At 44.4% G+C, this 15,193-nt stretch overlaps 7 protein-coding genes across 7 annotated transcripts; 4 read left to right on the forward strand and 3 right to left on the reverse strand.

Annotated features, from left to right (window-relative positions):
* Positions 1-114: 114 nt before the first annotated feature.
* TOT_010000072 (conserved hypothetical protein) lies at positions 115-1,183 on the forward strand (the record flags this gene model as incomplete). The annotated part of the gene is made up of 4 exons (XM_009690610.1): positions 115-388; positions 474-614; positions 645-794; positions 987-1,183. 4 exons carry the CDS (start codon positions 115-117, stop codon positions 1,181-1,183), a joined length of 762 nt encoding a protein of 253 aa, XP_009688905.1.
* Positions 1,184-1,580: 397 nt separating this feature from the next.
* Positions 1,581-7,344, reverse strand: TOT_010001207 (uncharacterized protein; the record flags this gene model as incomplete). The annotated part of the gene is made up of 8 exons (XM_009690611.1): positions 1,581-1,880; positions 2,049-2,158; positions 2,253-3,531; positions 3,685-4,158; positions 4,327-4,676; positions 4,869-5,481; positions 5,542-7,176; positions 7,213-7,344. 8 exons carry the CDS (start codon positions 7,342-7,344, stop codon positions 1,581-1,583), a joined length of 4,893 nt encoding a protein of 1,630 aa, XP_009688906.1.
* A 498-nt stretch (positions 7,345-7,842) lies between these two features.
* TOT_010000074 (conserved hypothetical protein) lies at positions 7,843-8,140 on the forward strand (the record flags this gene model as incomplete). The annotated part of the gene is made up of 2 exons (XM_009690612.1): positions 7,843-7,920; positions 8,072-8,140. The coding sequence occupies 2 exons, from the start codon at positions 7,843-7,845 to the stop codon at positions 8,138-8,140; spliced, it is 147 nt and encodes a 48-aa protein (XP_009688907.1).
* Positions 8,141-8,585: 445 nt separating this feature from the next.
* TOT_010000075 (conserved hypothetical protein) lies at positions 8,586-8,983 on the forward strand (the record flags this gene model as incomplete). The annotated part of the gene is made up of 3 exons (XM_009690613.1): positions 8,586-8,637; positions 8,675-8,761; positions 8,796-8,983. The coding sequence occupies 3 exons, from the start codon at positions 8,586-8,588 to the stop codon at positions 8,981-8,983; spliced, it is 327 nt and encodes a 108-aa protein (XP_009688908.1).
* A 96-nt stretch (positions 8,984-9,079) lies between these two features.
* Positions 9,080-10,171, reverse strand: TOT_010000076 (conserved hypothetical protein; the record flags this gene model as incomplete). Its single annotated transcript, XM_009690614.1, has 1 exon — positions 9,080-10,171. The coding sequence occupies one exon, from the start codon at positions 10,169-10,171 to the stop codon at positions 9,080-9,082; it is 1,092 nt and encodes a 363-aa protein (XP_009688909.1).
* A 554-nt stretch (positions 10,172-10,725) lies between these two features.
* On the forward strand, positions 10,726-11,240 carry TOT_010000077 (conserved hypothetical protein; the record flags this gene model as incomplete). The annotated part of the gene is made up of 3 exons (XM_009690615.1): positions 10,726-10,972; positions 11,004-11,123; positions 11,155-11,240. The coding sequence occupies 3 exons, from the start codon at positions 10,726-10,728 to the stop codon at positions 11,238-11,240; spliced, it is 453 nt and encodes a 150-aa protein (XP_009688910.1).
* A 47-nt stretch (positions 11,241-11,287) lies between these two features.
* TOT_010000078 (protein phosphatase 2A regulatory subunit B) lies at positions 11,288-14,768 on the reverse strand (the record flags this gene model as incomplete). Its single annotated transcript, XM_009690616.1, has 7 exons — positions 11,288-11,434; positions 11,464-11,607; positions 11,639-12,121; positions 12,185-12,266; positions 12,441-13,669; positions 13,820-14,732; positions 14,764-14,768. 7 exons carry the CDS (start codon positions 14,766-14,768, stop codon positions 11,288-11,290), a joined length of 3,003 nt encoding a protein of 1,000 aa, XP_009688911.1.
* Between the last annotated feature and the right edge of the window lie 425 nt (positions 14,769-15,193).

Genomic DNA, 15,193 nt, shown 5'->3' on the forward strand with positions numbered 1-15,193 from the left:
TTGTTCTACGGTCAAGGAATCCAATATTCGGATTGGGCAGATTTCTCTTTGTGTTAGTGTATAGTCTTGTTTTTTGTGTACATTAGCTTCTTTACTTAATGTTTATGGTTTAAAATGTCGAAAACTGGTTTTAGGGGGAAGTATGGTCGGTCTCCTAGCGGTCGTACTGAGGATTCTCACGACTCCTACGAGCACCGTCGAAAAAAAAGGCAAAACAGGCTTCCTGATTCCGACTTTTCCAATAAGTTTCCCGTTCCTCCCCCTATTGTTCCCCCTGGGTTCAATCAAATGGTTCCTCCTTTGAATCCCGTCAAGGGCATGCCTATGATTGTTCCCGGTATGCCTTTGCCGCCTCCAATACTCATGAACATGCCCCTTCCTCCTCCAGGTTAGTTTATTTTGCCAGTTTTTACCCTTTTATTCACAGTTTTTTGTTTTCATCCCACCTGTTAGTTACACATTTTAATTTTCAGACTCTGATCCTGAGGAGATTAAGAAGGCTCTTAAGATGATCATGTCAAATTTTCCCGTTCATCCTCCTAAGGACGGCAAGCTTCCCTTTCCTCCTACTCACAAGCATCCGAGTGTTAGGAAGAGGGGTCGCCGTGATTCTGGTACGTTTGCCTCTATTCATCTTTCTTCAGTTCCTGAGCACCAGGAAGTGAGTAATGAGGAGCTCTTTGACCGTCAAGTCGATAAACTTCTTGACCAGTTTCTCAGCCAGGACGACTTTTCCTTCAGTTTAACTCAGATTCCTGGTCTTGTGATGAAGCGTTTCCTCAAATCTAGTACCAGTAAGCATAGATGCCGGTTGTTTAACCTTAACTGCTTATTAACTCAGATAAATACTCATATGATACACACACTTATTTTTTCTATTTGCACAAATAGTAGTCATAGCTTACAAATAGTAGTCCTAGCTTACACATTCTAGTTATAGCGTACACTTATTTACTCTTGTAAGTTTATTGTACATATTATTTTAGTCAATGAGATTGAAAGGCGCGCCTCTAGGCGTAATCAGAAGGTCAGGTTCCTCGACCACCTCGATATCGCCAAGCTCAGCTCTGCTCTGCGCACTACTTGCTGTTCTCCCTCCCTTGAGAAGACTCATCGGGAATATCAATCTCTTGGCCTAGGAAAGGTTGAAGGCGTTCTGCCCTTCGTGGATGGCCTTGAGTAGCTTCCTTCTCATCTCCTCGATGCCGTTGTACTTGGGCATCTTCAGGTAGTTTGTGCACGTCATTACGCTCGGCAGCTCATTCACGTTTCCCTTCTTCACTACTCTCATCAGTGGTCTACAGCATAATTTATTTCAAAGCTCAATTTTGCATCTTTGTACTAGTTTTAACTACTCTTTTATTCTAACTATTTGTATTTCTTTGTACTAGTCCTAACTATTTGTATTTCTTTGTACAAGTTTTAACTACTCTTTTATTCTAACTATTTGTATTTCTTTGTACTAGTCCTAACTATTTGTATCTCTTTGTACTAGTTTTAAGTATTTGTATTTCTTTGTACTAGTCCTAACTATCTGTGTCCTTTTACTATAACTATATGTGTCCTAATTTAAATTTCACTTACACTAGTGACTTGAATCCTTCCCTTGGCAGGATCGGCGCTCCTGTTGTGAACTTGAGGAAGAGTCTTCGGTTGTGGTCGTCGAACTCGTGCAGTATCGTTATCAGGTTGTTGTACGTCCTGCTGTTCTGGTCGTAGCCGTGGTCCGGGATGATGTAGCTCTTCAGGTGCTCCACTGTCCAGAACTCCTCCTGGCTCTTAACGGTTCCGAATATCTCCTCGCTCAACTCCCTGTCTTTGAAGAACCAGAGGCTATACAGTGGCAGCATTGTGCTGAATCCGTATCTGAACGCCCAGATCTAAAAAAATAGATTAGCCATTTCAATCATGTTGTTTAGTAGCAGTTAACTAGTTTCAATTTAGGATTAGGTTATTTGTAAACTAGCTCTACATTAATTCTAAGCCAGTTTTAAATTAAATACAAGCCAGTTTTAATTAGTTGTAAAGTGACTCTAATTAATGCTTACCTGGAAATTAACTCCGGCTGACAGCTTGAACTCCACTATTGACTGCACGTAGTCTTCCACGTTGTCTCTGTCAACGTAGACGTACGCCCCTCCCTCAAATAGCTCATATCCTACAGTTGTTTGTTAATTGTCGTGGTTATGTAAGTAGTTACTAGTACTATCTAGCTGGGTTATATAACTAGATCCGAGGGTCGCGCGGCCTACCTTGAAACTCGTGGGTCAGGTGCAGCTCAGATGGGTTGGGGTGCACGAGCACCTGCTCAAGGGACGCCGCCAGCCCCGCGTCCACCGCCCGCAGCGCGTCGAGCGTCAGCGCGCGCGGCTTACTCGGGTGCTTGACCATGTCCCAGAAGAGCGGGTTGAAGAAGAGCCCGAAGAGCTTGTCGTCGAGCAGCGAGTAGGCGCAGACCTTCCCCAGGAACGCGAAGAGCCTGAACAGCCTCGCTGCGAACTCCTCGGCGGCGTCGAGCGCCTCAACTACGCCCGGGTCGCCCTCCTTGCCTCCGCTGAGCAGCCTGCGCATCAGCTTCTCAGCGCTCGTCCACTCCAGGCTGTGCGGCGCTGGGAAGTGGTAGCCTCCGTTGCACTCCAGCAGCCTCGGGTCCTCGTGGTCTGCGAACTTCTCTGCGATCAGCGTGAAGAACTCCAGCGTCGGCCCCGAGCCTATGCCCGCCTCGTTTTTGTACTCGATTTCCAGCTTCGGGTTGTTCTGCAGCGTTTCGAAGCTGCGCATCGCCTCCTCCAGCAGGTCGCCTCTGCTCAGCGCCAGCTTCGCCTTGTGCAGCTTCACCTCCTCGTCCAGCAGCGCCATGTTGCTGTTTGCGACGTACTCGAAGAGGTACTCGTCGAATGCGTCGGTTATCACGTCGTTGCTCACGTTCCTCACGCGCGCGTAGAACTCGCACAGGTTCCTGTTGAGCCCGAGCGTGTTGAGCTTAAAGAGCGTCGTGCGTGCTCTCAGCGAGAATATCTGCTTGCACGTCAGCACGAAGGCCACCCAGAACTCGCAGCCGAAGCACAGGCTCACCGCCAGGTTGCTGCAGGCTGCCAGCACCTTCAGCGAGAGCGACGTGCTCACCGCCAGCCCTGGTGCTCCTTCCGCCGCTCCCGGCTTTCTGCCCTCCGATGCCTCCTCGTGGCCTCCCGAGGGGACGTCTCCGCCTAGGAAACTCGCTCCTACCCCCATGCCCTCCGTCAGATTCGCCAGTATCGACATCACTCTCAGCAGTATCTTCTTATCTTCCGACAGCACGTTCGGGAGGCGTGGGAATGCCGCCTCCAGCAGCACGTCTTCGAATTTGCTCTTTTCTCCCAGGATGAAGCTTATTCTCTCCTGGTCGTACTTTACTACTCTCATGATCTGCTCCACCGTTCTGCTTCTTTCATCCAGCTCTCCCATGAAGCTTTGCATTTTTGAGTACAGTATTGGGTTACTCAGCTCAATGCTTTCGTATCTGCTTTCCTCCAGGCGGTCCATTTGCATCTTTTCGGGGCTGTGCGCTTGATCTGTATCCATGTGCATCAGGCTCTCCTTATCGACAGCAACGAAGTCGTCGTCTCCTCTGCTGCCGCTGTTCCCTGCCCCCTTTGCTTCACTGTTGCTGATATTTTTCTTTACGTGCTCGTGCCTTAAAACCTCTACGCTCCCTTCCGTTGCCTGGTTACACATACTGCTCAGATAACTCGTCCTTTCACTCATGTACTCGTCCTCCATTTCATTGCTGACGTTGTACTTTTCCATGAGCTTCCTCGTGTCCAGGTATTCCATTCCTGTACTCACATCTTGGTCCATTTCCAGACTTTTCGCTGACCCTTCTCCGTTTGTGCTGGTAGACGTGTATTCTTCGTACACTCTGCTACTGTTGTCTATTGTGCTGTCATCTTTTATCGTTTCTTGTGTCATCTTCCTGCTCTTTCCGCTCCTTTCCTTGTATCTTCTTAATCCTCCTGACTCACAGTATCTCTTAAAATCTGACACGAGTGATCTGAAGTTATACTTTCCTCCCTTGTACAACGTGTATACCTTCAATCCCTGTTCTCCCTCCTCCGTTTCCACTACATTCGGGTCGTGATTCTCCTTCTCCGCTCTACTGTTACTCATTTTTTCCTGCTCTTGTCCGCTTTGTAAAGACCCATTGCTTAACAATTTTCCTTGTATGCCTGGCGAACCTAAACTTGCTCCTTCCGTGCTCAGGGGCCTCCCGTTCTCTTTCTCTGAGGTCTCATTGTTACTCTTTTCTGTTTTCGAGTATTCGTTTTCTCTTTTAGCTCCGTTTACCTGGGCGGTTTCTGTGTTTATCTCCGTGCTTAGTGTGTATTTGTATTTAAGCACGTGTGTGTGATTGACTATGTTTCTTCTCTTCTTCGGCGGCAGGCCTCCGAATCTGCACATTGACTCGTACAACTGTGCGTTTGAGCCCAGACACACTTCGTTCAGGTACAGGTACACTTCCGACACCTTAACGTTCCTCTTCTTTTCTATGTAGCGCTTTATGTAGTGCTCCACCTTCGACACTCTCACTAGGCACGGCACATACACGCATATTGGCAACAGCTTTTCTCCCTCCTCAGCAACCTTCGCTTCTACCTTCTCTTCATCTTTGGGATTCGTGCTTTCCTCCTTCTCTTCTGTTGCCCTTTCTGCGCTATTTGCGACCGTTACTGCCCCTGCTGTCATAGCAGCATTAAAAGCCTGAGTTGTAGCAGCATTAATAGCCTGAGTTGTAGCAGCATTAATAGCCTGAGTTGTAACAGCATTGGTAACCTGAGTTGTAAGAGAATTTGTAGGCTCGGTCGTGGCAGCTGTGTTAGCACAAATACTACTTATGGTGGCACTAATACTCGAACCGGGCTGTGTCGCGACAACTGTATGGTACGGTCTCAGGCGCAGTTTCAGCTGCGTGTGTATCAGGTTGAAGGGGTGCGCTGAGACCGAGTCCACGTACTTCCTCAGCATCCCTTCGAAGGCCGTCCTCGCCTTCCTGTCCTTCGTTCCCAGCAGCTGCACTGAGCTCTCTCTCGTCAGCGACGTGTCCACTGCTGCCTTCTTCGTTACGCTTGAGAGGAGCAGCGCCTCCAGATCCGATCCTCCGCATCCCTCTCTCGCCTCTGGAGTCCCGTCAGGCCTGGCCCCTGCCTCTTTCCCCTGGTTCGCTGTAATTGCCTTTTGTGTCCTCTGCTTCTTCGTGAGGCTGTACATGTTCGTGTGTTGCAGTATCTTCAGGAATGCTCTCCACAGCACCTCCATGTTCGTCGTCGTGTACGAGTGGCTCACCAGCGCCGTGACAAAGTTTTTCAGCGTGTGCTCGTCTCTCACGAAGTTAATTCTGTGCAGCGGTACGTTTTTCACCAGCTCGTACGGCGTCCACACCTCTATGTTATTTCTTATTTCGTAGAGCAGGTCCGAGTCCTCTCTGTGCGTCGTGCAGCTGCTCTCGTGGCATGCTCTCGTGACCACCTCTGTGGACGCTATCAACTCTATCAGCTCCCTCACTCTTCCGTGGTGCTGCGATGGCTCCTCCGACTCCGCCTGCGTCAGGTAGTGGTTAATCCCGTATCTGTGGAAGGTTACCACCACGTCGCGCCCGAAGATGTTGATCAGCTCCTCCAGTATTCCCAGCAGGCTTCCCAATGCGTCCTCCACCTTCAGGTCCACTTGCAGGAAGCACGTCGACACGAACTCCGTCGTCTTACTCACTGACAGCGTGTTCTGCAGCAGCTGGCGGTACTTTTCTATTCTGTTCGCTATTCTCAGGATGTTGTTGATAAGCCCTATCACTGACGCTTTGTGTCTGTCGCTCCTCAGCAGGTAAAACGTGTCGCACAACTCACTCACTGGCGTGAGATCGAAGACCGATGCGAAGTACTCCACGTTTTCGCAAAAGAACTCCTCTCTATTCCCGTTTCCCTTGTACATTGTTCCCTTTTCCTCGTTCCCGTCCATCTCCAAAAGCTCAACCTCCTCGACGTAGCCGCTCAACTCTTCTCCTGCGTTCTCCGACTCCTTCTCCTCTTTGTTTCCCCTTTTACCTTCTCTTCTGTTACTCAGGATGTTGTTCGCCAGGTTTATGAATACGTGCTGCAGCGACTCCTTGTGGTTGTAGCACAGCAGCTTTATGTTACCCAGCTGGTCGTACTTGAAGAACTGTTCCACCATCTCCGTTGACAGCTTCAACAGACTCGACAGCATTCCCATGTGCTCCAGCACCAGTGTCCTTCCCACGTTCGGCGATAGTATCAGCCTCAGTATCTTCTCCAGGAACCCGTTTTCCGTCAGCACTGCCACCAGCTTCTGCACCAGACGATCGTCGCCCACTACTGTCAGAATCGACAGCGACTCTCTCCATATTGCTACTATCACCTCCGACATCTTCTTGTTGTCGCTCTGCAGAAATGAGCACAGCTGATTCACTATTGGCAGCACCTGTTCTTCGAAGCAATCCTTTCTGTCCACCAGCTTCACCAGGTTCAACACGCACGAGAGCGTCGAGATTTGTATATCTATTGGGAAGAAGTCTATGTACTGCAGCATGTGGTACATCACTCCCTTTTTCAGCAGACTCAGCGGTATTTCGTGCGAAAGCTTTTCGAATATCAGCAGTATTCTCTCCGCAAGGTCTATGTACTCCAGGTTGTTGAGCTTCGAGCACAGCGTCGTCAGGTTCCCGTTCATTGCGAAGTACCTCGACGTATACGGTATTATATCCAGTATTGTGTGCAGGCACGACGCCGCCAGTATCATTTTATTCGTGTATACTTGGCTATCTGCTTCCATTTCCTCCTCCTCGTCCAGGTCCATTCCTTCTTCGTACTCCGACGTCTTCGCTTCTGCTGCCATTTCCGTTTCCGCTGCTCCGAAAAAGTTGTCTTTCGAGAAGTTATCTAGAAGAAACTTTTCGTCCTTGTATACTGATGAGAGTAGTTGAAAGTATGGCAAGTGGAACTTCATACTCATGTTTTGCGATTCGGCGCTTTTTTCTCTATTTTTTTCAAAAAGTTTCGAATATTTTACACTTGGATTTTCCAATATGTGGAACAGTACTCTTATGTATACTAAAGATGGAAATCCTAGCAGATATTCCTCGTTCGAGTAGCTCAGCAGATTTGACAACTCCGTGAGGGCCATTACCTATAAATGTTGATTTATAATTGGCGCATGGCTTACCTGTTCTGAATGTGATCCATTTTTTAACAGTGAGAGTATGGATAACCATTTTTCGGCGTTTGAACCCTTGTTCATATTTAACGGAGGATTACTGTAATCGTAACTGAGTGTAGAATCGTTAAATTGGTCCATATTTAGGTCATATCCATAAATTAAATATTCGTGAAACTTTGTATTGTATTCTATTAATTTAAAAATTTGTGGTTGTTTAATAATTAAAAAAATTAAATCAATGCTAGTTCATTCTAATAAGCTAAATATTGTACTTTATATTTTACGGTCGCATAAAATATAACCAAATATATTAAACTATAGAATAAATTTTAAATATATATGTCATTTTGGATGATCGTAGAACGAAATCCCCCAGCTACATGATCTGTAGTGAATTTATATTTTATTGTTTATACATTTTATTTTTTTTGGGATATTTATTTACAAAAATATTTTATTTTTATATTTATTCCAATTTTCTCTTTCGATTGCATTTCTGTAGATTTAATTTTTATAATGTAATGTACTTCACACTTTAATGTTTTCAAATTTTAGAATTCCACTAAATTCTATTGAGAAGCTTAAACGAATTTATTTAAAATATATATTGTTGAATTTAATGTACACATTTCTTCCATGTTAAATTCTCGCCCTCTTCCATCGCTCGATCCCTGGATAGTTTTTGCTAACTACGTTAGGAAGTTACCATTTCAGGTTTTTTAATTTAATATCAAATTTATTAATTGATTATAAATCATATATCTATAATAAATTATGTACTTTTTAATATATTTATTATCACTATATATTATTCAACTAATATTACACATTAAAACCTCTTATTAACATATTAATATAAATTTAGATCGCATTGGTCTTAGTTCCCTTTTTTATAGTATTTTTGGTGGCTCTGAAATCTATCAGATATAGATAATATTAATGTATCGATAAACTATGCCATGAAGCTTGTAGTTATTTTAATTTAAGGAAACCGTTTTACTAGTTTTTAGTGTGTTATTAATGTTTTGTTTATTTTTATTTGTTAATATTTTCATCATTTCTATATATTCGGCATGTTAGTCCCTGTTCAGTCTGAACGATATTTTTGTGCCAAACTTTGACAAACATCTGGATATATCCTGGAATTATAAATTTAAATAAATGTATGGATTTAAAATACTAAAGAATGGAATAATTTCTTTTTATGCAGTGGCACAACCTGTTAGGCCGTGAAGTGTGGCTATCCCGAGTTAGTTGATTTTTAGAATGAGGTAACATATTGTTCGTGTTTTTATCTTGTATATTAATGGCTTTATACTCATATAGTTTGTTGTTGTAGTTTATGTGTCACTATAAATTCAACTTTTTGTATCTTTGAAATGGAGCCTTTGGAGCAATTGAAAGGACATGATTCCTTCAGATATTTGGGAGGTAAGGCGCTCTACTCGCTTAATTCTTTTTATTTTAGTCATGGTTTCTGTCACTATGACCACTGGTGATCTTTTAAAAGGTGAACTATATTGTCTTGATCAAAAGGGTCAAACTCTCGTTTTAAGTAGGTTTATTTTCGTTCCAATATTTATTTGTAGAATCTGAACTTGGGGATGATAGTTTTTCTTTTCATGTTTTGAGGTTATCGTCAATCATTAAGTTTGAGGTGCTCGGTCGTCTCAATGACTCCATTTACGACATTCCTCGACTCAGCTACGAGGACCTCGCTCACTTTAAGCCCGTGATCAACCGTAATGACGATAATCACACCAAACGAACTCATTAACTTTCTTTATTCACACTTACACCCTTAGCGTTACTACCTTAGCTCTACTACCTTAGTTAACACGTATGTACATGCTTATTTATATTACATATTATTTTACATGGTTGAGCGCTTAGATATCAGCAGGCTCTTCTGGTCCACGAAGTACTCCTTGCCCAGGAGGTTGTTCGCCGCGTTAACTATTGCCTTCCTCTCGTTCTGGTGCAGTCTCCTGAAGCCCAGGGCCAGGAACACTGAGAGGAGCGTGAAGAGGAAGCACAGTGGGATGTACACGTACGACAGCGTCTTCAGCACTGGCTCCGTTCTGAACGGCTCCAGTCCTGCGACGTCCTGCGCCAGTGCCACGATCACTGTGATTCCTATTGCCAGCGACAGCAGGCCGTTAACCAGGTACGCCATCGGCCTTCCGTCTGCGTGGCAGAAGCAGCTTTGTATGAGCAGCAGCGTCACTATGATTGATAGTGCTGCGTTTCCGAACAGTAGTGTTGTCAGCACGTATACTAGCTGGCATCCTATTATTGCCACGTATAGTTCCCTGAACAGTGACAAAAACTTCCTTGTTCTCTCGTCTGACGCGAACTCTGGTGCCAGTAGCACGTCTCTTCCTACTTTCGAGATTATGCTTTCTGTATCAACACTGGTTTCCATTGTTTTTTGCGATTCCAGGTCTATTACGCTTTTATTCTGTCTTTGCTCCCTTTTACTTTTAGACGGTTTTCCGAAGTAATCACTGTTTTTTATGACTGTGCTTGACGTTGATGTGCTGATTATATTCTTTTTTGGTAGGTGCGCTTTTGTGTTTTTAACTGATTCACAGGGGATTGTAACGTTGCACGTGCTTGATCTTCCTGTGTTTGTTTTTGAGGCGCTTGTATAACTTCTTCCTCCTGGCACTCTACTGTTATTTACGTCCAAATATCCTCTGCAGTTCTGGGTTTTGCTTGACACTGCAGTTGAGCTCCTACCTTCGTATACGCTCTCAAGTCTACTCGGTATCGAGTGGCTGGTGTCAATATAATTTTTACTGGATGGGCTCACTGTGTTCGAGTATGAAAGTCTCGGGGTTGATCTGTCAAAACTATACTGCGAGTTTATCTGTTCTCTTTTATATTTAGTTTTGATCAAATCAGATTCCAATGAGTTTTCGTCCTGAATATATATAAATGTATTTTCTTCATTCTCGAGCATTGTGATAGTCTATTTTTAAATAAATGTGTACTGTTTACCTTTGTTTATTTTTCTGGTTCCAATGGCACATTAAATCACAAGTTGTAAGGAGTAAACACTGGAGCGCATTTAACTAAAGTCATGTATATGTTACACATTGGCTAGTTAGCTATATTAGACAATTACATAATTTCTTTAATTTAATTTCTAATTGTTTAAATTGTGTAAAAGGTAAATACAATTTATAATTTTTATTTTTTAAGTTAAGTATACTTACTGGTGTCCAACTGATAAATGTGTACTATATATTTAATATTAATCTGCTTTAAAATACCAATAATACTAAATTTTAAAAATTAATCATGCACACGTGTAATTTACAAAATTATATTTTTTAATTGTTTATACCCACGTCATACTCGAATGAATTACTATATTTTCCTCATGTTTTAATATTTCTCACTTTATATTAATTATATTCTTTAAGATATTATATATATATATTTTTAACATATTTATTATATATTTTAGTTATGGTTGATCCTTTATGATTTCTGAATCCTTCGACTCCAGTCATGGCTAACTCTGAAGAGAATTTGTCCATTTCCGAGTTTCAAAAACTCAATGAGTACGTTTCTTCCAGTGACGAGTCCGTTGCTGAGGAGGAACGGCCGCAGGCATCTTCCGTTGAGGAATCTGAAGATTCCAAATCGCCTGAGGACGAGACGTCTGACGAGGAAATAGATGTAGATATCAATAATCTTGCGTCTCTGGCCTCAAAATCCGATAAGAAGCCTAAGGTAAAGGACATCAAAGACGTCGGTACGTTCAAAGTGAAGTAAACGTGCTTCAGATTCCCTGTTCGCCACTACCAAGTTAAAGAGGAAGAAGGAAGACGAGCTGAAGAGCGCCAAAAACCGCAAGTCTGCCCAGATGATGCGCCACTTCGCCAAGTTCCATCCCAAGAAGGACGGTAAGCCTGCGTCAACTCTGATTTCTTTTAGAGGAGGATGAGGTCAGGGAGGTCACCTTCAAGGAGTGGCACGTGCCGCTCATGGAAGTCCCCGTCCGAGGTATCCGCGTCCCGTAACTTATTCCTTTAGAGCAGCCCAGGCCTAAAAAACGCAGAAAACAGGATCAGAATGTCAGTGCATAGCCCACGTTCCTCACTGCAGTCACGAACTGCTCTCTGCTCATTTTAATTGACAGCCTCGTGCTCGTCCCGACCACTGCCACGCAGTTCACGTCATCGAGCGTCGCGTGCTCCATGTCCACTTTAACCACCTATGAATTTTATTTTTATCGAGACTTACTCTGTTGTCATTGAAGTGCAGGTACAGGTCGCTCTTGTACGGCATCACTGTGGCCCACGCCGGCATGAGCTGGAACTTCGAGTTGTAGTCCTTGGCCAGCTTCAGGAACTGGCACATGCACGAGTAGAACTTCATTTTGTCGGGCTAAAAGTAAGTGTGTGCCCTCGTTACTTACCGCTACTTTGTGGCTCATGGCAGCCCTTCCTCCGTCCTGCGTCAGCTTAAACTTAGGCACTGTTTTCTCCGGTACCATCATTAAAACTGAGCTTTTGAACTCTTCCGACGAGTTAGGCTTCCATTGCAGGTAAAAGGACCCGTTGTCTATGTCTTCGTAGAGCAGGTGACACACTGGTGTGTTGCTCTCCATTAGTTTAAAATTCGTGAAATCTTTTGAGGGTTCCTTCGTTATTATCACTGTTTGTGTTACTGCTGTGTGTTTTTCTTCTTCCAGATGCTCCTTGCTCTTGAATCGTGCTCCTGTGTACTCTTCGTTCACTGATTCAGGTTTCGATCTATTGGTAGCGGGCCCTTCAGCCTGCTCAGTCATGTTATTGGCGTCGAGTTTTTCAACTAGCTCCGCCATTTTAGCTAGACGGTTTACATAAACTGTGATGTATGCCCTGTTCCTAATGTGCGGGATCACCCTGGTAGGGGGCAACTGGTTACACAGGTATCATGTAAATTAGTAAATATATTAGTTTTTACTTCCATTTCAGTTCACTGGTGTCGTAATTTCCAGGTGGTCCTTGTTTATTAAGGAAGACTCCAGTTTGTCCCATAATTCCGCGTGTTCCTGGATCACCCTAAGCAATGATTAGTCGACTCATTTAACTATGTTTTCTCATAATTAGTCTTTCAAGTCACTGGCGTCGTAACTTTTTTCCTATTTTACGCCCCCTGTTACCAGCTACTCTACCTAACTGCAATAACTCATAACTACTGCAGCTCCGCTGCCTTGTTCCATTTTAGCTACTTACTGGTCCTGGCTGAACATTTCCATTGACTGGTTGTACAGCTGCGGGTCGCTGTCGCTCAGCAGCTTGCAGATGTTGAAGGAGCCTGCGCGCACTGCTGCGTTCCAGTGGGTGTTTGAGTTTTCGTGTAGCACTGGCACCAGCACTGGGTAGATCGCGCTCTTGGTCATGTTGAACAGGCGCACTATTCTCTCGTTGTTCCACATCGAGAGCGTCCTCTCCGCCACCTGGAAGTGCATTGAGCAGAGGCAGAGCTTAATTCTCTTCATGAGCGGCGTGATCACCAGGTTGAACTCCGGCAGCTCCGTCAGCGAGAGCACGTCCTCGAGCTCGTACAGGAAGAGGATCTCCTTCTGCGAGTTCGCCGTCGGCCAGTAGGTCAGTATGCACTTCAGGATCGTCGCCGAGAGCGTCCTGTCCTTGTTGATGTACTGGATCATGCAGTAGCTCAGCGGCTGGTAGTACGTCTTCAGCGAGTTCGGCCTGTGCAGCGGCGCCAGCGCCTTCCTCAGGTACAGCTTGTGCTCCTCCTTCAGCGGGATTGCGAACCCGTTGATGATGCTGCCCAGTATTTCCAGCAGCTCCGTGATCCCGTGGTGCACCTCCGTGTCGTACACGAAGTGCACGAACACGTTCTCGATTGCCTTCCTTATGAAGTTTCTCAGTGGCACTATTTTTCCGTATATTCTGTGGAGGATTGTCTTCAAATAGTCTCTTTCTCTCTGGTCCTCCGAGTTAAGTGTGTCCAGCAGCTTAAGCACGAACGTCTTGTCGATTGCGTTTCTCGCCATCTTCGAGGTCACGTCGTTCGACACGATCACTCTCAGGAACACGTCGTACACGATCTGCAGGTGCGGCCAGCTTTTTTCCAAAGTCGGCTCATCTTCTTCTGCGTCGTACAGATGCAGCTTCTTCGGGTTTTGCGGCAGCGTTCTAAACACGTTCGACGACAACATGTCGATAACGTCCTGCAGTATGCGTTCGTTGATGCAGTTCCTCGTCGTGCTTATGTAGTCGATGATCTCCAGCAGGATGTGCCTCTTCAACTCGATTGCCTTCTGCATCTGCTTCCTCGGATCAAAGTCCACTACTGTCTGACACGCTATTAGCTTCTTCTGGAACAGCTCCGGCCTGTTCGCTGGCGCCGTGTCCTGCAGCAGCGGCATTGTGAATATGTCCTCGATCTTCTTATTGTACTCGTGATCCAGTTCGTACTCTATGTTTTCGTGCGTCTGTATATTCATCAATATAAGTCATTGGCTATCAACGTTCTATTAATAGTCGGTGTGTGCAATTGGCGACTGATAACTATCACTTGGTAGTGCTCCTACTATTAACTATGCCCATATATAAATATTTAGTCTCTATCTACTTCACATTACCGGCTCGTTCGTCAGCTTTATCACCTTGTGGTCCTTTGATGTGATTGAGGAGCCTATTTTCTGCGACTGGACTTCTGTTGTCGGCGACTCCTGAGTTCTCAGCGTGTCTGTCTTCTGTCCTGGTTTATGCGATTTCGCTCCTGTCAGCTTCAGCGCCTTCGACTGTGGCGTCTTGTGTGCGTTTGAGAACTTGCTTCTTATGTTGAAGAAGTTCCTTTCCTTGACCACTCTCTTCTGCTCCTTGTTTCCTTCTTCTTCGTAGAACCACAGATTGTTGTCGAATGTCGGATTGTTGTTAACGTTAATTCCTGATGCGTGTTTGATTTCAAAATCGCTTTCTTCTGAACTCGATACGAATGGTGCCGTGTTGTATCTTCCTCCCACCTGGATCACTTCGTCGTTAAGCATGATTGTGTCCTTGCTCAGCGACCTTGCTGTCTTCTCCTTTCTGAATCGATCCCACTGGCTGTATCCTCTCATTGGCTGCAGGTCCAGTGTCTGGTCTATGTTTTCCTCGTCGTATCCTTTGAGTGACAGTGGCGACAGTGACAGTGACGTCACTGAGTTATCTACCATGTACGGGTCGTCCAGTGAGTTTGGCGAGTTTGACTCCATTGACTTCGACGTCACGCTTTCGCACTTCATGCTGCTCGAGTCGCTGAGCCTTGAGAACCATCCTCTTCTCTCAGTCTTCCCTCCTCCCACGATCTCGTCTGACAGTCTCAGTGTGCTTGAGGGTGTTCCTATGCGATGTTGCAGGTGTTCGTTGTTCCTCTTCGGCGATCTTATAAACATGTGTCCCATGCTTCTGAACAACGATTTCTGCGGTGACTCATCCGGGTGACTATGTGACGACAGTGAATCCTCGTTATCTGAGCTTCCTGATCTTTTTTCCCTTGAAGAACGAAACAACCTGTGTATACATTATTATTTTAGCTACTTACCTCATTGCTATATATTTTTTCTTCTATTTTTCAAGTGTTAAGCTCGAAACCATCTCAATTTCAAGATGGCGCTTATTTATTCTACATAGTTCCTTTTTAATTGTCGTTCAAACAATCTTTACATTATTACTGATTAACCAGTACGTACATGAGAATCAAGGGGGCAAATCTATGTCTCCTATTATTGAACATAAGAGTTATTATTTATTTATATTCGAACCAGTTAAAAATATTATTGTTCTAATTTTTGTTTTGACTACGTTTCAAAAATTCTAGATTGTTCGATTATGATAATTTCAAATTTTGTGCGTTAAACAAATTTAGGGTATAATAATACCAGTTTATAATTTAATCTAAGGTGAACGTGAAACAACAAATTATGAGTTATTAAATTTAAGTTGTTTGTTTTTTCACATTATAGCAGGTATAT

Source organism: Theileria orientalis, chromosome 1 (genome assembly GCF_000740895.1).
Source record: "Theileria orientalis strain Shintoku DNA, chromosome 1, complete genome".
Lineage (NCBI taxonomy): Eukaryota > Apicomplexa > Aconoidasida > Piroplasmida > Theileriidae > Theileria > Theileria orientalis.